General features: G+C 47.3%; 1 protein-coding gene across 1 annotated transcript; it reads right to left on the reverse strand.

Moving 5' to 3' along the window:
- Nucleotides 1–1,324: 1,324 nt before the first annotated feature.
- Nucleotides 1,325–9,618, reverse strand: LOC125944969 (uncharacterized). The gene is made up of 3 exons (XM_049666449.1): nucleotides 9,243–9,618; nucleotides 1,765–1,972; nucleotides 1,325–1,329 (listed from the first exon to the last, which is right to left on the reverse strand). The coding sequence occupies exons 1-3, from the start codon at nucleotides 9,501–9,503 to the stop codon at nucleotides 1,325–1,327; spliced, it is 474 nt and encodes a 157-aa protein (XP_049522406.1). The 5' UTR covers nucleotides 9,504–9,618.
- Between the last annotated feature and the right edge of the window lie 3,129 nt (nucleotides 9,619–12,747).

The following is a 12,747-nucleotide window of genomic DNA, read 5'->3' on the forward strand; positions in this document are numbered from 1 at the left end:
GCGGAAACGTGAACTCTGTTGGGAAGCAACTGTCGAAGCAAACGTGAACGCTGTCGGGAAGCAAAAAGGAAGCAACCAGCGAAGCATAACTATTGCTTTGGCATGTCATAATTATGTATCAAGTTATGTAAATAGTATGCAGGACAGTCCATGATGTACCATGAACGGTTCACTTACCACCCTACCTTAACGTCCTGACTGATACCGGATTCACACACTCATTTCCAATGTTCATTTACATCAGAGATCAATGGAAATCCGCGAGCTCGATTGACTGCCTTCCGGGAGCGCGCTCAAATGGGGCCAATAAGGCACGCGCTTTTCAATGGCACTTGGTAGCAATGGTCATCGAAAGCAACCGTGTGACCGTGGTGTTACAAGTGAATAGACACAGTGCTAATTTGAGCGCCCTTTATAACACACGCAATGCAGTGCATGAGAGTAGGTTTTAATTGCACCAGCCTGAAACAACGAAACAATGAACATATTTAATTGACAATGGTTTTGTATAGTGCGTATAGGTAAGTGTCATTTGAAGGTGTGCGTAATCATAACTTAGTCCTGCAATGCCCAAGCACAGTTCGCCATGGAGGAGAATTTAAACTTCTTCACCTTTATTTCTGTCAGTGGAAAGTGCATTTGTTCAACGAGTGAAGTGTCTTCAGTTAAGTCCTATATATTTATTATTTCAGTTAAGTAATTATTAATTATTGCTTGTTGAATGAAATGTATACAGCTGAGAAGTCGCTCCAGTGTGTCATAAACGCTGTTGTAGGCTATTCGTTATGTTTACTCTGCTTATTTTAGGTAATAAATTCAGCGTAGCAAATATATATAATATATGCTACATAATAGTTGCAGCGGTTTGCTTCGAGACGTTCGGATGTGGCCAGAATTGTATTGTATGACACGGCCTTTGAGTAGCGTGAAGTCGTCTATTGATATTGTGAGAGTCTTTACTGCTAGATACGAGTATGCTGCATTAGGGAAAGAATGTGAGTCACTTTAAGCCGACACCCACTGCGCAAGGAACAACTAGAGCTGTGACGAATTGTGATGTGGTAGTACAATCTTACGCGCAAACTGTCTACTGTTTCGTGTTCATATATCCTAGCAGGCATGCTAGCTGATATTATAAAAAAATGTATGCTTATTTGCGCGCCACGTCCTTTATTTTCACTTTCACAGTTAGTGAGATCGTTTAGTTTAACTTTCACAGAAAAAGTTTGTATGATCAACCGACCAGAGTCTGCCGGTGGTGCAACCCCTATCACAGAGACTTCACTCCGATAGTCTACTCGACAACGCAGAGCCCCTGTCCGCCTCAATCTGCAGCCAATTTAAAAAGAAACGAGAAGTGACTTTGAAAAAGTCCAAAGCAAAAGATTGGATAGACAAAAAAAAAAGGGGGGGGGGGGGACAATGAATTAGAGGGAGACAAAGTAAACTTGGCGGAGCAGGTGAGTCCGGTTGTGCATCGTTAAGGGCCCGAAATGACAGCGCAAAGTCTGGCAGGCGCAGATAGATACTAAAATCCCAAGGCGACGATGCAGTTAAATTCCACCCCACCACTTCTCTCTTACCGCAGTAAAATTCCCTGTTCTCATCAATGAACGGCACAAAACGAGAAAAAAAATGCGTACGATTTTCAAAGATCATAGTAGCTTGTCATATGTAGGTGGAACCACAATATCAGCTAAAATGCGAAATGGAGCACGCGGGATAAATGCGCGCAACTCTCGCTGCTGGTGGTTCGTTTCGGACCTGGTAGTGGGCGCTGCGATGAAATCGATGAACGCAGCCGGACTGCTGAAGGCGAGCCTGGCCTCGTAACGCCAGGGGTCCCGGAACGGCCACGCTTTGCGACGATGGGTTCGTGGGAAGGCTTGGCCCCGCCTATATTACCAGAACCAGGTGATTCTGTGCCCCTTTCTTTGGCCCGGGGCTTCTTGGCTCTCCTCGGCAGCACAGCCTACGCGTGAAAAATAATTAAATGTCCCATACTTGTAATTTTAGACTTAAAACAATAGCTGCAGTGAAAATTCGGCCGAAGCAAGTGATTGGTCTACAATCATTCCCCTCGTTTACGGCACCTGTCAGTTCTGAATGTATCTCTGCCAGAGCTACTAATTCGTGCCCGTGCTGTTTTTGTATGGAGTACTTTCTTCGCAGATGCTCATCATCATGCATTCAAGCGCTACGTTCACAAAATGCATGTAAATTACGAAATAGTAATCTGCTTATTTCATCTCTTCTGGAAAGCACCCCAAGGGTATGAATGATAACTCATATCTGAAGCCTCAATTTACTAAACGTTTAAGTACTCGTCGCTATAAATAAAAAAAATTCACTGTTGTTGTATGACGCATAGAGAGCTTACGCGGTTTATTCTTGTACCCACCAGTGCAAACTATGAAGCAGAAGCTGGCGGCCGCTGGAGTGTAGAGTAGTGGTGCCCATACTCTCATACCACCACCAGTGCACATCAGTGACGGCCAAGAGTGGCCCGAATGCCTACGATGACCGAAACTACGGCATTCTGAAGAACCTGTTGCATTGTTTTAAGGAACTTCAAACTTTCTCAAGGGGCATGCGATATCCACGTACTTCGCAATTAGTTAAGCCGGGTTTGTTGTTCGAACTGGGCGATAAAGGATCAGCAACCGGGTTAAACATAGAGATACACCAGCTTTTATTGCGATAGTGACTATATGGACACTAATGTCGCCGTCGCCGTGATGTTCCGCATATATTTATTCATATTCATGACTCATGCTTATCTATGCCGCACATGCTAAGTAAATGCTATAATATTCAACCGACCAAATTGCTCGATCAAGTTAATGTCTCTTTGACTGAATTACTCCTCAGAATTTTTGATAATTACAGCGTCCAAACAAAAGGAATTAAACATTTCATTCAGAGTGCCGTGCTTTTTATCTTAAGTCATCTAAGTCCATTAAAAACTTTAAAACAATATTATTGCTCACAATCTGAAAGTTATGTCACTTCAATGGCGTCGCTCTTTACGGGCTGCGCAGTGGCGCCTGTGCGATGAAATTACAGGCCCTGTATATGGCGTGTTAAAGCTTTAACGGGTGCCAGAAATTCTGCCACACCGGCAGAATTCGTCGCACCTACGTATATAGTTAGAACACAGTATAGGTAAAGCGCAACGCTAAACATTGCCATCAATGGCAGTGCTTCTTCCTTCGGGCGAAACGGCCATTTTTTTTTTTGCCTAGAAAGCGATAAAGAACCTAATGAGTGTTGCACCAATGGAAGATATAATGATTGAGCTGTTTGAGGAAACAATCTCTGCAGCCGAAGCGCTAAGCTGGAGCAAGCAAAATACAATCATTAAACTACTTGGCCGGTTTCTCCATTGCTATTTGTGTGCTCTGCAACGGTACGAGTAAACGTCTGCAAGACGCCATATTTCGCGATATTGTACAACACGGTTGGTCGAACGCACCAATCCATGCCAGCACGGAAACCTGGAACCGGAAAAGCCACACACAGCGGCTCCACTACGGCGGAGTCGCGTAGACAGATGAAAGAACAATTGTCCGAAGTTCTACCACCATGATGGCAATAAAGAATGTGTTCAATGCGGCAATATTGCTTCAGAGAGCGCACTCTGTCCACAAAATTGTGTTTTTTACTCTCGACGAACCTGCTTTTGTTTGAATATGTGCAGCCGGATCTGACTGTTGGAATCGTGCTTCAGTGCAGAAGCAGCGGCCATGTTTTTATGTCATCTCTCCGTGTCTCCTATAGTTGCAGCATTGCATGACAGGACGTAGTTGCAAAGATGGCGTCATGAGCGGTGAATGTGTGTGTTTTCTGGCTGGTTTCGGGCCAATTTTGTACCATTCGCGCTATACGCACCGCGTCCGATCATGGTAGGTACGAACCGGACTTGTACCGCGATGCTTCCCGTTGCTTGAATGGGTGGACACTTGTCAGTGTACTATAACTGCTGGTATTCGTGCGTGAGTGCAGTACTACGCGCGATTTAGTGGGAAAGTGTTCAATGTCTTGCAACGACGGCTTACTTGGGCTTCTTCGCGGTCCCGGGAGGGTGAGCATCATTGTTCTCATAAGTCTTTGTAGCAAAGAGACCTTTAGATGGCCCTGATACACACTGACAATAGATTCGACTATGCAGCTACTGCTTTCGAGAAGCTAGGTTAACTAGACTGCAGCTTTTCTTTCACTAGGGGAGGGGGAAGTGGAAAAAGAAAGCAAAGAGGTAAAAGCGACTTGCGTGGAAACGCGTCAGTGTTTCTGCAGCGCTCAGAAAAGAAGCTTTACTTGCTTTTAATTTCACGTGGCGTGTACGCGGTGCTGCCGATCACTGCCTGTGGCATTCGCTTTTAATGCGTCAGCATTCTTAGGCTACTTCCCCCAAAAATGTGTCCGTAACCTAACGCCTTTCCGATAGGAATACATAGTGCTCCATAGGAAATACAAAGGGTATACATATAGCGGCATATAGTGAATAACGACTCGAGCGCACAACACCAAGTGTGTAGGGACTCGCACCCTCGACCTTCCAAGTACGTAGGGTGTCGAACGCTCGACCTGCGAAGTATAGAGGGAATCGAAACCCTGAACTTTCCCAGCGTGCAGTTTATCGAAACCTCGACCTTCGAAGCATATAGGGACTCGAACCCCGAACCTTCCAAGCATGTAGGGTGTCCAACCCTCGACCTCCGAAGTATATTGACCTTTTTTTTTAGTTTGTTCTAGCGAAACAAGACTGGCGCGCGCCGCCGAAAGCGCCGCCGTTATGGTATATTATTGAGCACGAAGGCATAGATGACGATTTCGTGGAGCTGCACGGGGAGATATATAGAACAACCGAGTACAAGTTGTATGGGAGGGTCGAAAAGGTAATGAAGTGGTGGGAAGTCACCAAATACTGAAGGAAGGATGTCCTCTGTCTCCATTGCTGTTCACACTTTATGTTAAAGCTAAGGTAAGGTAAGGTAATAAAGACGACTGGAAAACAGCTGAATTAGGGTTTGATTTACCCTACATGCGTAATGGACAAATGGTGCAACAGAAGGTCCCTGGACTGATGTATGCGGACGACATAGTGCTACTAGCGGACAATACAAGATATTTACAAACACTTGCAAATATCTGTGGCAACGAAGCGACAAATCTAGGCCTTAAATTTAGCACAGAGAAATCAGGAATTATAATCTTTAATGAAGACATGAGTGATTACGTGGTGTAAATTCAACAGCAAGTCATACCCATAGTCAAGTACCTCGGCGTATACATAAGCGAAGGAAAGACTTACTCAAGCGCCCACCAAGATAGCCTGAAAAGAAAGGGGACACGTAATGCAGCAATAATGAAACACAGAGCACTGTGGGGCCACAATAAGTATGAGGTGGTGCGTGGAATCTGGAAAGGGGTAATGATGCCAGCGCTAACGTTCGGAAATGCCATTCTATGCTTAAAATCGGCTATCCTGTCGGGGTTGGAAGTTAGCCAAAGATCAGTAGGCCGGTTGGCTTTGGAAGCCCACGGTAAACCACAAATGAGGCAGTGCAGGGTAACATGGGTTGGGCCTCTTTTGACGTCAGAGAAGCATAGTGCAAAATTAGGCTTGAAGAAAGACTCAGGCCCCTATTGAAGAACGCAACTGAAGTTGAAGCCCATGCTTGACTTGATTTAAATGAGGCCTGTCGCGAACGCGCGGCAGGAAACGCAATGAGCGTCCTGGGCACGTTCACGCCAGGCGTCACTCGTATCAGATCCAGAAAGGGCTTGAACTTAAGTTGCGTTCTTGAATACGGCGGTTAAGAACAGGGATGAAAATAAATGGGTGGCTAAAGTGCACAAGTATCTGTACCTGAAAAGCGTGAACACAGAATGCAGGAAGAGATCAAGAACGTTGGCAACCAAGTACAGGATAATTGAAAATGTGTATAGATAACATGGAGTCATTAGAAAGAAAGTGAGAGAAATAGAGACAGTGAATTGCATGCAAAGAACAGAAACAAAAAGGACAATCAATATAAGAGTGAGAAGAAAGAAATTAGAAGGGAAAATCTGTACGATAACACAAAGGGCAGTGTCTTGCTATTTGAGGCTCGAGCCGGTTGCCTAAGGACCGAAGCATACCGAAGCAGATATTCGGAACTAGATGAGGCATGTATATGCTGCAGCAAAGATTCCGAGACCCCTCAGCACATCCTAATGGAATGCTAGCCAACCGGGCACGTCCTTGGTTAACATCCCTACCTTTCCCTCTTCGTTTCTCTCTCTCTAATGGAATGCGAAGGGATTAACCCAGTGAGAACCGTAGGTAACGTGCACCTTCCAGAAGCGCTTGGGTTTAAAGGGGACCGAAGCATCAACCGGTCAGCAGTCGAGATAAGCAAGAGACGTGTAGAATATTGGTGGAAAAAAAGCAGGGAAGTGCTTGATACGACCTGATCTTACAATCATAGGTAACGGTACAAGGCAGATTTTGAGGGGGGGGGGGGGGAAGAGATCATTGAAGTGTATATAAAAATGCAAGATAAAAAACATTTATAGCACACCTGAATCAATAAATCAAGCAGGCTAGGTGGCTATTTGTCACCGCCCCGTTTCAAAGGGGATGCCATTAAATCATCATCATCATCGCACATGGCCTTAGCGACAGCGCACGAATACGAAACCATTACCGCTTCTACCTTGCTTCTGTGCGATCAGCTGTCGGAAATGCAACTGAGTTTTCGCTAACGCACTGTGCTCCAATCATGCTGGATTGAATCATGTGGATTGAATACGTGTGCGGTAGTTGGCTGCAAAAACAGTAAGGGCCACATTAAGTAATAGAATGAATCTGTGTGGCCAAGTTCGCGGACCGCTGCTGCAACTCTCCGTACGTGTTACCGGCTATTCGAGATGTACGGCTTTTTTCGAGGATACAGAAATTTGCTCATCCACCAGCGTTGTATCTCTAACCTTCAAAGAAAGGGCTTCATCCCCGGAACGTCGGCAAGAGTGAGTATAAACAACGACAAAGGCAGTAGCGCCTCTTCCTGTCATAGTAAGTTTCGCGCACACTATCTACACACATCTACCCCAACTGGCACAGAAACTTACGCCCACTCTATCGCTAAAAGATCCCTATAAGTAGCTGAAGTAACCCCTAAATTGAACACGTCTTTTAGAGGTTACATTTGTTTTCGAAAATGGAAGGTTACGGCGTAACCTCTAAATTTTCAACTTTTTCAAGGGTAACAATCTACCTTATATTTTGTATTAGTTACAATGTTCTTTATAAAGGTGAATTTGTGCACCTACACTAAGGGTTACCCAGCTAAGGGTGTACTTACGAATTACTCACACGTTTTACTTTGAGAAATTCAATTAGTTCAATAACGCACTTGTGCGAGGCGGAGGGCCTACAGGAATGAGGATGAATGAGGATAGACCTCAAACGGCAGCTGGGAAAAAATCTTTGACTCTCAGTTTCCGCGTAACAGATTGATGTTTGCTCGTATATTCGAATAACCATCCGACGCTATCATGTCTGCAGCTTGTGTGTAAGTCGTTCTTAACGAATTCTCTGACGCAATTTACTTTTAAACATTAATTTATTTCAATAAGGCACTTGCGCTTGGCGGACGGCCTTATTGACGCTTGCTGTGGCGAAGTGCACTCACTCAAATTATCATATATGTCTGACTACGGTGTTACTGCGTATTTGTACTCATGTCTACCGCAGTTATGAAAGTATATGGGTATAGATTTACCTAAAATTGTTTCTGGGTTAGTTGGTGTAACCTAGTGAACAAAACCGCACGTCAAAAGAAGGACACTATTACCTCATCTCTCTTTTTTTTTTTGTACCCTTTGCTTAACACCGAGTTTTATTCATAAGGCGTATATTTCATTAGGCATATTAAGAAGAAGAAGAAGAAGAAATAAACTTCATTATAACGTGAATGGATTGATGTGGTTGGGGCCCTTAGTCCAGGGCCCCAATGGCTGCCGCCACCACTGTTGCTTGTCGAATCAGGGCCAGCCAGACCCTAGGTTCGGAGCGACGGAGGATCGCCTCCCACTGAGCATATATTGGTTGGGGGGATTTTAGAATGGCGATATCCGTTGCGAGTTTTTGGCACTCAGTCGTGACGTGGAACGTCGTCGGTGGGGCACCGCAGCCTGAGCAGGTGGTGGGGTATAATGTTGGGGAGAACTTTTTGAGGAGGAGGAGGTTAGGATACGAGTTGGTTTAATGTCGTCTCAGAAGATAGCGTCAACCTTTCCCTTTCCCTCAAGAACCACTTATCATCATCATCATCAGGAAGAGGGCTTCATTCCGGAGGAAGGATTTGGGTGGAGGATGATATCGCAAGCGCCATAGTCTCTAAATAGTCTAGGGTGTCACGGTATGCGTTGGGCAAATTGCGGGAGGCTTGATCTGGGTTGCTCGCCGCACTGCCAGGGGCCCGGCAGGTTAGCTCTCGGGCAGCCGTATGAGCATATTAAGAAACGCGTGACGACCGGCAGCGTTCCTAGCGAGGCAACGACGCCGACTGTGTTGCAGCCGCATCCCTATCCCTGTGAGAGGTTACCCACGGCACTGAATATGGTGCACTATTAGTGATATGGCGCTTCATGGCCGCCATGTTTAGGTACTATACTCGCGGACAACCTTCTGTGGCAATGAAGGGTACAGGCGCGTGGATGCTGTACATGTGTTACCGCGCCAAGTAGTCCGTCAGCGTTTGACAGTGCTTTTGGTTGCTTGGAGCAGACGCTGAATCGACGCAGCTTCCACGTGCGACGGTTTAGCGTTTGCCCAGACGCGGAAGGGAAAAGCCGCCAAATGTGCAATCTTTTACTTTCACTGGTGTGTTCTGTCTTATTTAACTGTTGCTAATAAACTGCTTGTGTTTTCTCTTCCCCAGCCTAAACCAACGTGGATTAAAACGCGGAACTCTTTTCAGAAGCGCTTTCATTTGTGCGCGCTTTGCCTCCGTAGCTTCCCCTTCATGGCCACAGAAAGTTGCCCGCGAGTATAGCACTGTAAAAAGCTGCGTCCATGACGCCACGACCATACAGCTTTAGACGCTGCACGATATTAGATGCCAAATATCTTTTCGGAAACTGTTGACGTGTCAACTTTCGAAAAATGTTGCGTGTGTGCGGCTTTCTAAAACTCATGATTGAATAGCTTCGTCACTGGACATCACCGATCTATCTCGCGCTCCTATGCTCACCTGGGGCTGTCCTTGTGTGGTGCCATTCTGCACGTTGTCCTGAGTGCCCGGCACTTTCTTGGATAGTCCCCGGAAGGATCGCATGCTTTGACGGTGAGCTTTCTTGGAGCTGGACTTTGACCTGCGCAATTTTGACCGCCGCAGCTTCTTTTTTTCCTGCGAAGACACTGACGACGGGGAAGCCGCATCATTGCTCGGCTCTCCAGGCAGCGAGGACGCGGACAATAGATTCGCGTCTCTGTCGTCGGCGTGAGGAAACATTACCGAAGACGCGGATAAAAAAAAGCAACCATGCTTCGTCTCGTCACTTCTTCGTCTTCTTCGATGCACCTCGCGCCTGCACGTAGTATTCGGGCCTGCACGTGTATTTGCGTTCTATTCTTTTTTCTTCATGAAATGCACTCAGTGCGGAAAAAAAAGGCCTTTACTGAGCTGCTTGGCAGCACTTTTCAGAACATGCATTATGTTTCGGAGAGGAACAGCAACGAAACACCAAAAATGCAAATTGTCGCTTTCAGAAACACGAATGCAGTGTTATTTCATAGGGATGTTTGTCCTGGTAAATTGTATATCTCTTTTTTACTACTAATTTTTTTTATTCTTAGCGCTATTGAAGTCGTCTCAGGGAGACGGCTTCATTCCGGAAGGATTTGGGTGGAGGATGATATCGCAAGCGTCATAGTCTCTAAATAGTCTAGGGTGTCACGGTATGCGTTGGGCAAATTGCGGGAGGCTTGATCTGGGTTGCTCGCCTCACTGCCAGGGTTTCATCGCTGTAATTTGAACATGTAATTTTGCCTTTGAACAGCGTTTATTCTATAGCATTCCTGTAGCAGCAAAATTGTATTAAGCGTGCACAAAATGAGCTACAAACTTAGCATTTCTACTGGCCAGGTGCCGTATATACCTTCGCCTTTTAACAGCATTTACTCTATATAGCAGTCCTGTAGCAGCTGAATTGTATTTAACGTACCCGAGAAGTCCTTAAGAAGAAGCAGGTCTGTCTGAGAAAATTTCTAGGGCATTCTCTGGCCAGGTGTCGTATACCTTCGCCTTTGAACAACATCAGGTCCTGTAGCAGTAAAATTCTATGACTGTGTGAAACTAGTACAAAATGAGTTCACGCTTAGGTCGAGCGCGACGCTTTGTGAACGCAACAGTCGAGACGAAGGGGCATGCCTGTAAAGCATGCCCCTAAGCAGTACAGGTACAGGCAGCACGACCGGCGTCGTCGTACGCTTTATGCGCCGATTCGAACGCTTGAGCGCTTTATGCGTCTGAGCATGAGAGCTCTGCTTACCGGCGTCGTCGTACGCTTTATGCGTAGATTTCAGGGCTTTTGTGATGCGCTCTATGCCCATGGATGTGAAGGACTCGTGCTACCGGTATGCTGAACACCTTAGCATCAAAGCTCTGCTAATGTAAAAACAGCAAGCCGGCAATTGAGTATGCATAGCCCAGCTGCAATGAAGCAAAGGAGACCCAAAATTTTTTTTTTTTTACATTTATTTCAGCTGTCCGGGGGACGCTGTGAGGACCCAGCAGAGCACGCCACGCAGCCGTAGCAAACAGTTTTTTCACAGTTGGCGATGAAGAGCAGGCACGTCTAGAGGGCCCCCGTCCAGCCACCCGACAGCGCTGGATACAGCGCCACAGGTCCGTCTTTGCTATGGGCAGGTAACAGCCGAACTGGTCGGCTCAACTGCTGCGGCTCTTTTGTGTTGCAGCGCCCTTGGAATCAGGCCGTGGAACAGAAGCGGACGAGCGGAGCCATTGTGAAGCCACTGCTAGGCTCGTCTTCGGGGCCTCCCCCTTCAACGCCCCTGACAGGTTCCAGATAAGACTTTCAGCTTCCAGGGGGCCGTCAAGATGGCTCTGCCATGATGTGCTGCAAAAAAATGTCACGAAAACATGGTAAAAACGCATTTGGCAAGACAATTACACTGTCCAGGCTTTTCAGAGTCACGCCCACTGTCCCTTAAGAGTCCTTGAGCTCTGGAGTCCGCACCAGGGCTACTTGGCGATCTGTGGGCTCTTGTGCCGGCGGACACTTGAAGACTTCTCAGAAGTCAAGGCCACCACAGTCGCGGCAATGCTGAGGATCCCTTCTCGCTCCCCGACGGCGACCAGGCGATGCCTGGCACCACAGAGCAGTCTTTGCTATGGGCAGGTAACAGCCGAACTGGTCGGCTCAACTGCTGCGGCTCTTTTGTGTTGCAGCGCCCTTGGAATACAGCCATGGAACAGAAGCGGACGAGCGGAGCCATTGTGAAGCCACTGCTAGGCTCGTCTTCGGGGCCTCCCCCTTCGACGCCCCTGACAGGTTCCAGATGAGACCTTGCAGCGTCCGGGATCGTCAAGCAGGCTGCTCACGGCTGTGGCCATAGGTGTTGAGAGGCCTATTGCTTCGTTGGGAATCTTGGCTCAGGACTGCCATAGGAGGACCGGGGAGAAATCCTGTTTCGCGATCCGCGGAGCGAAGCGACAGGCGTAGTCTGCTGTGGTGAAGTAATAACGGAACTGGTCGGCTCATCGGCTGCGGCTCTTCTGTTGCAGCATCCTTGCACGTCATCAGAAGCGGAGGAGCGGAGTCCACGTACAGCCACAGCTAGGCTCGTCTTCAGGGCGACCCCCTCAATGCTTCGGCCTAGTTCCACGAGGACCGCCCATTCCCCCACGGACGTCGTCCGCGGCGGTGCCCGAGAAGTCCCAAAGAAGAAGCAGGTCTGTCTGCGAAAATTCTCTTCGCTATGGTAGAAGTACATCGGTGATAAGAACTGGTAATGGCGAATCGCAATGGCTTGAGTACAGAACAATGCGAAGGGATGGTAATGGAGGTAGGCTGCGTGGCAGAGGCATACTTGCCGACGTGGCACCCGGTAGGTCCCGGCCGCGGCCCCCGGACAGCTGGTGCTGGAACGTTCGATTCCGGCTCGCTTTTATACCCTGCCACTTCGTTTTCGTCACTGTTTCTCGTCTTCCTCTATTTCTATCGCGTTTGAAGTATGGAAACATGTTCCCGGCGCTGAGTTCATGTCCTTCTAGGGCTTTTCTTTTCTCAAGTGCGGCATGCGTATGGACAGCCCACTCTGTCGAACACTACTGGCGTTTGGTTTCACGAAACGCTGCCCTAGATCCTTTATTCTGGCTGGTTTTCTCATGTCCACGTCAGCGTTTCCTCGATCATCGCTGTCGTCGTCTTCAGTCATGTTGCGGAAAAGTTTGGCATGCACGCGCGAGAAGTTCCAGAAAGCATGGTTAAAAGTATGTTCCAAAAGAAGAAGTGAAATACAGTCCGCATAACTTTGTTCCTATGTGACTAATGCACGCGCTACGGCGTCGACTTCGTCACGGCTCGGCCGCGCCCATACGCGAGCGTTCTAGCGCAGCCGTGGTCACGAAAAGAACGCTTCTTTGACATTTGGCCTACTTTGCCGGCCTTGTTTATCTCTTGAAGGTAATTCTCGTCAGTTTTGTCGCCACCGCAGCTTTCCGTTTAAAGCTT

Source organism: Dermacentor silvarum, chromosome 4, assembly GCF_013339745.2.
Source record: "Dermacentor silvarum isolate Dsil-2018 chromosome 4, BIME_Dsil_1.4, whole genome shotgun sequence".
Lineage (NCBI taxonomy): Eukaryota > Metazoa > Arthropoda > Arachnida > Ixodida > Ixodidae > Dermacentor > Dermacentor silvarum.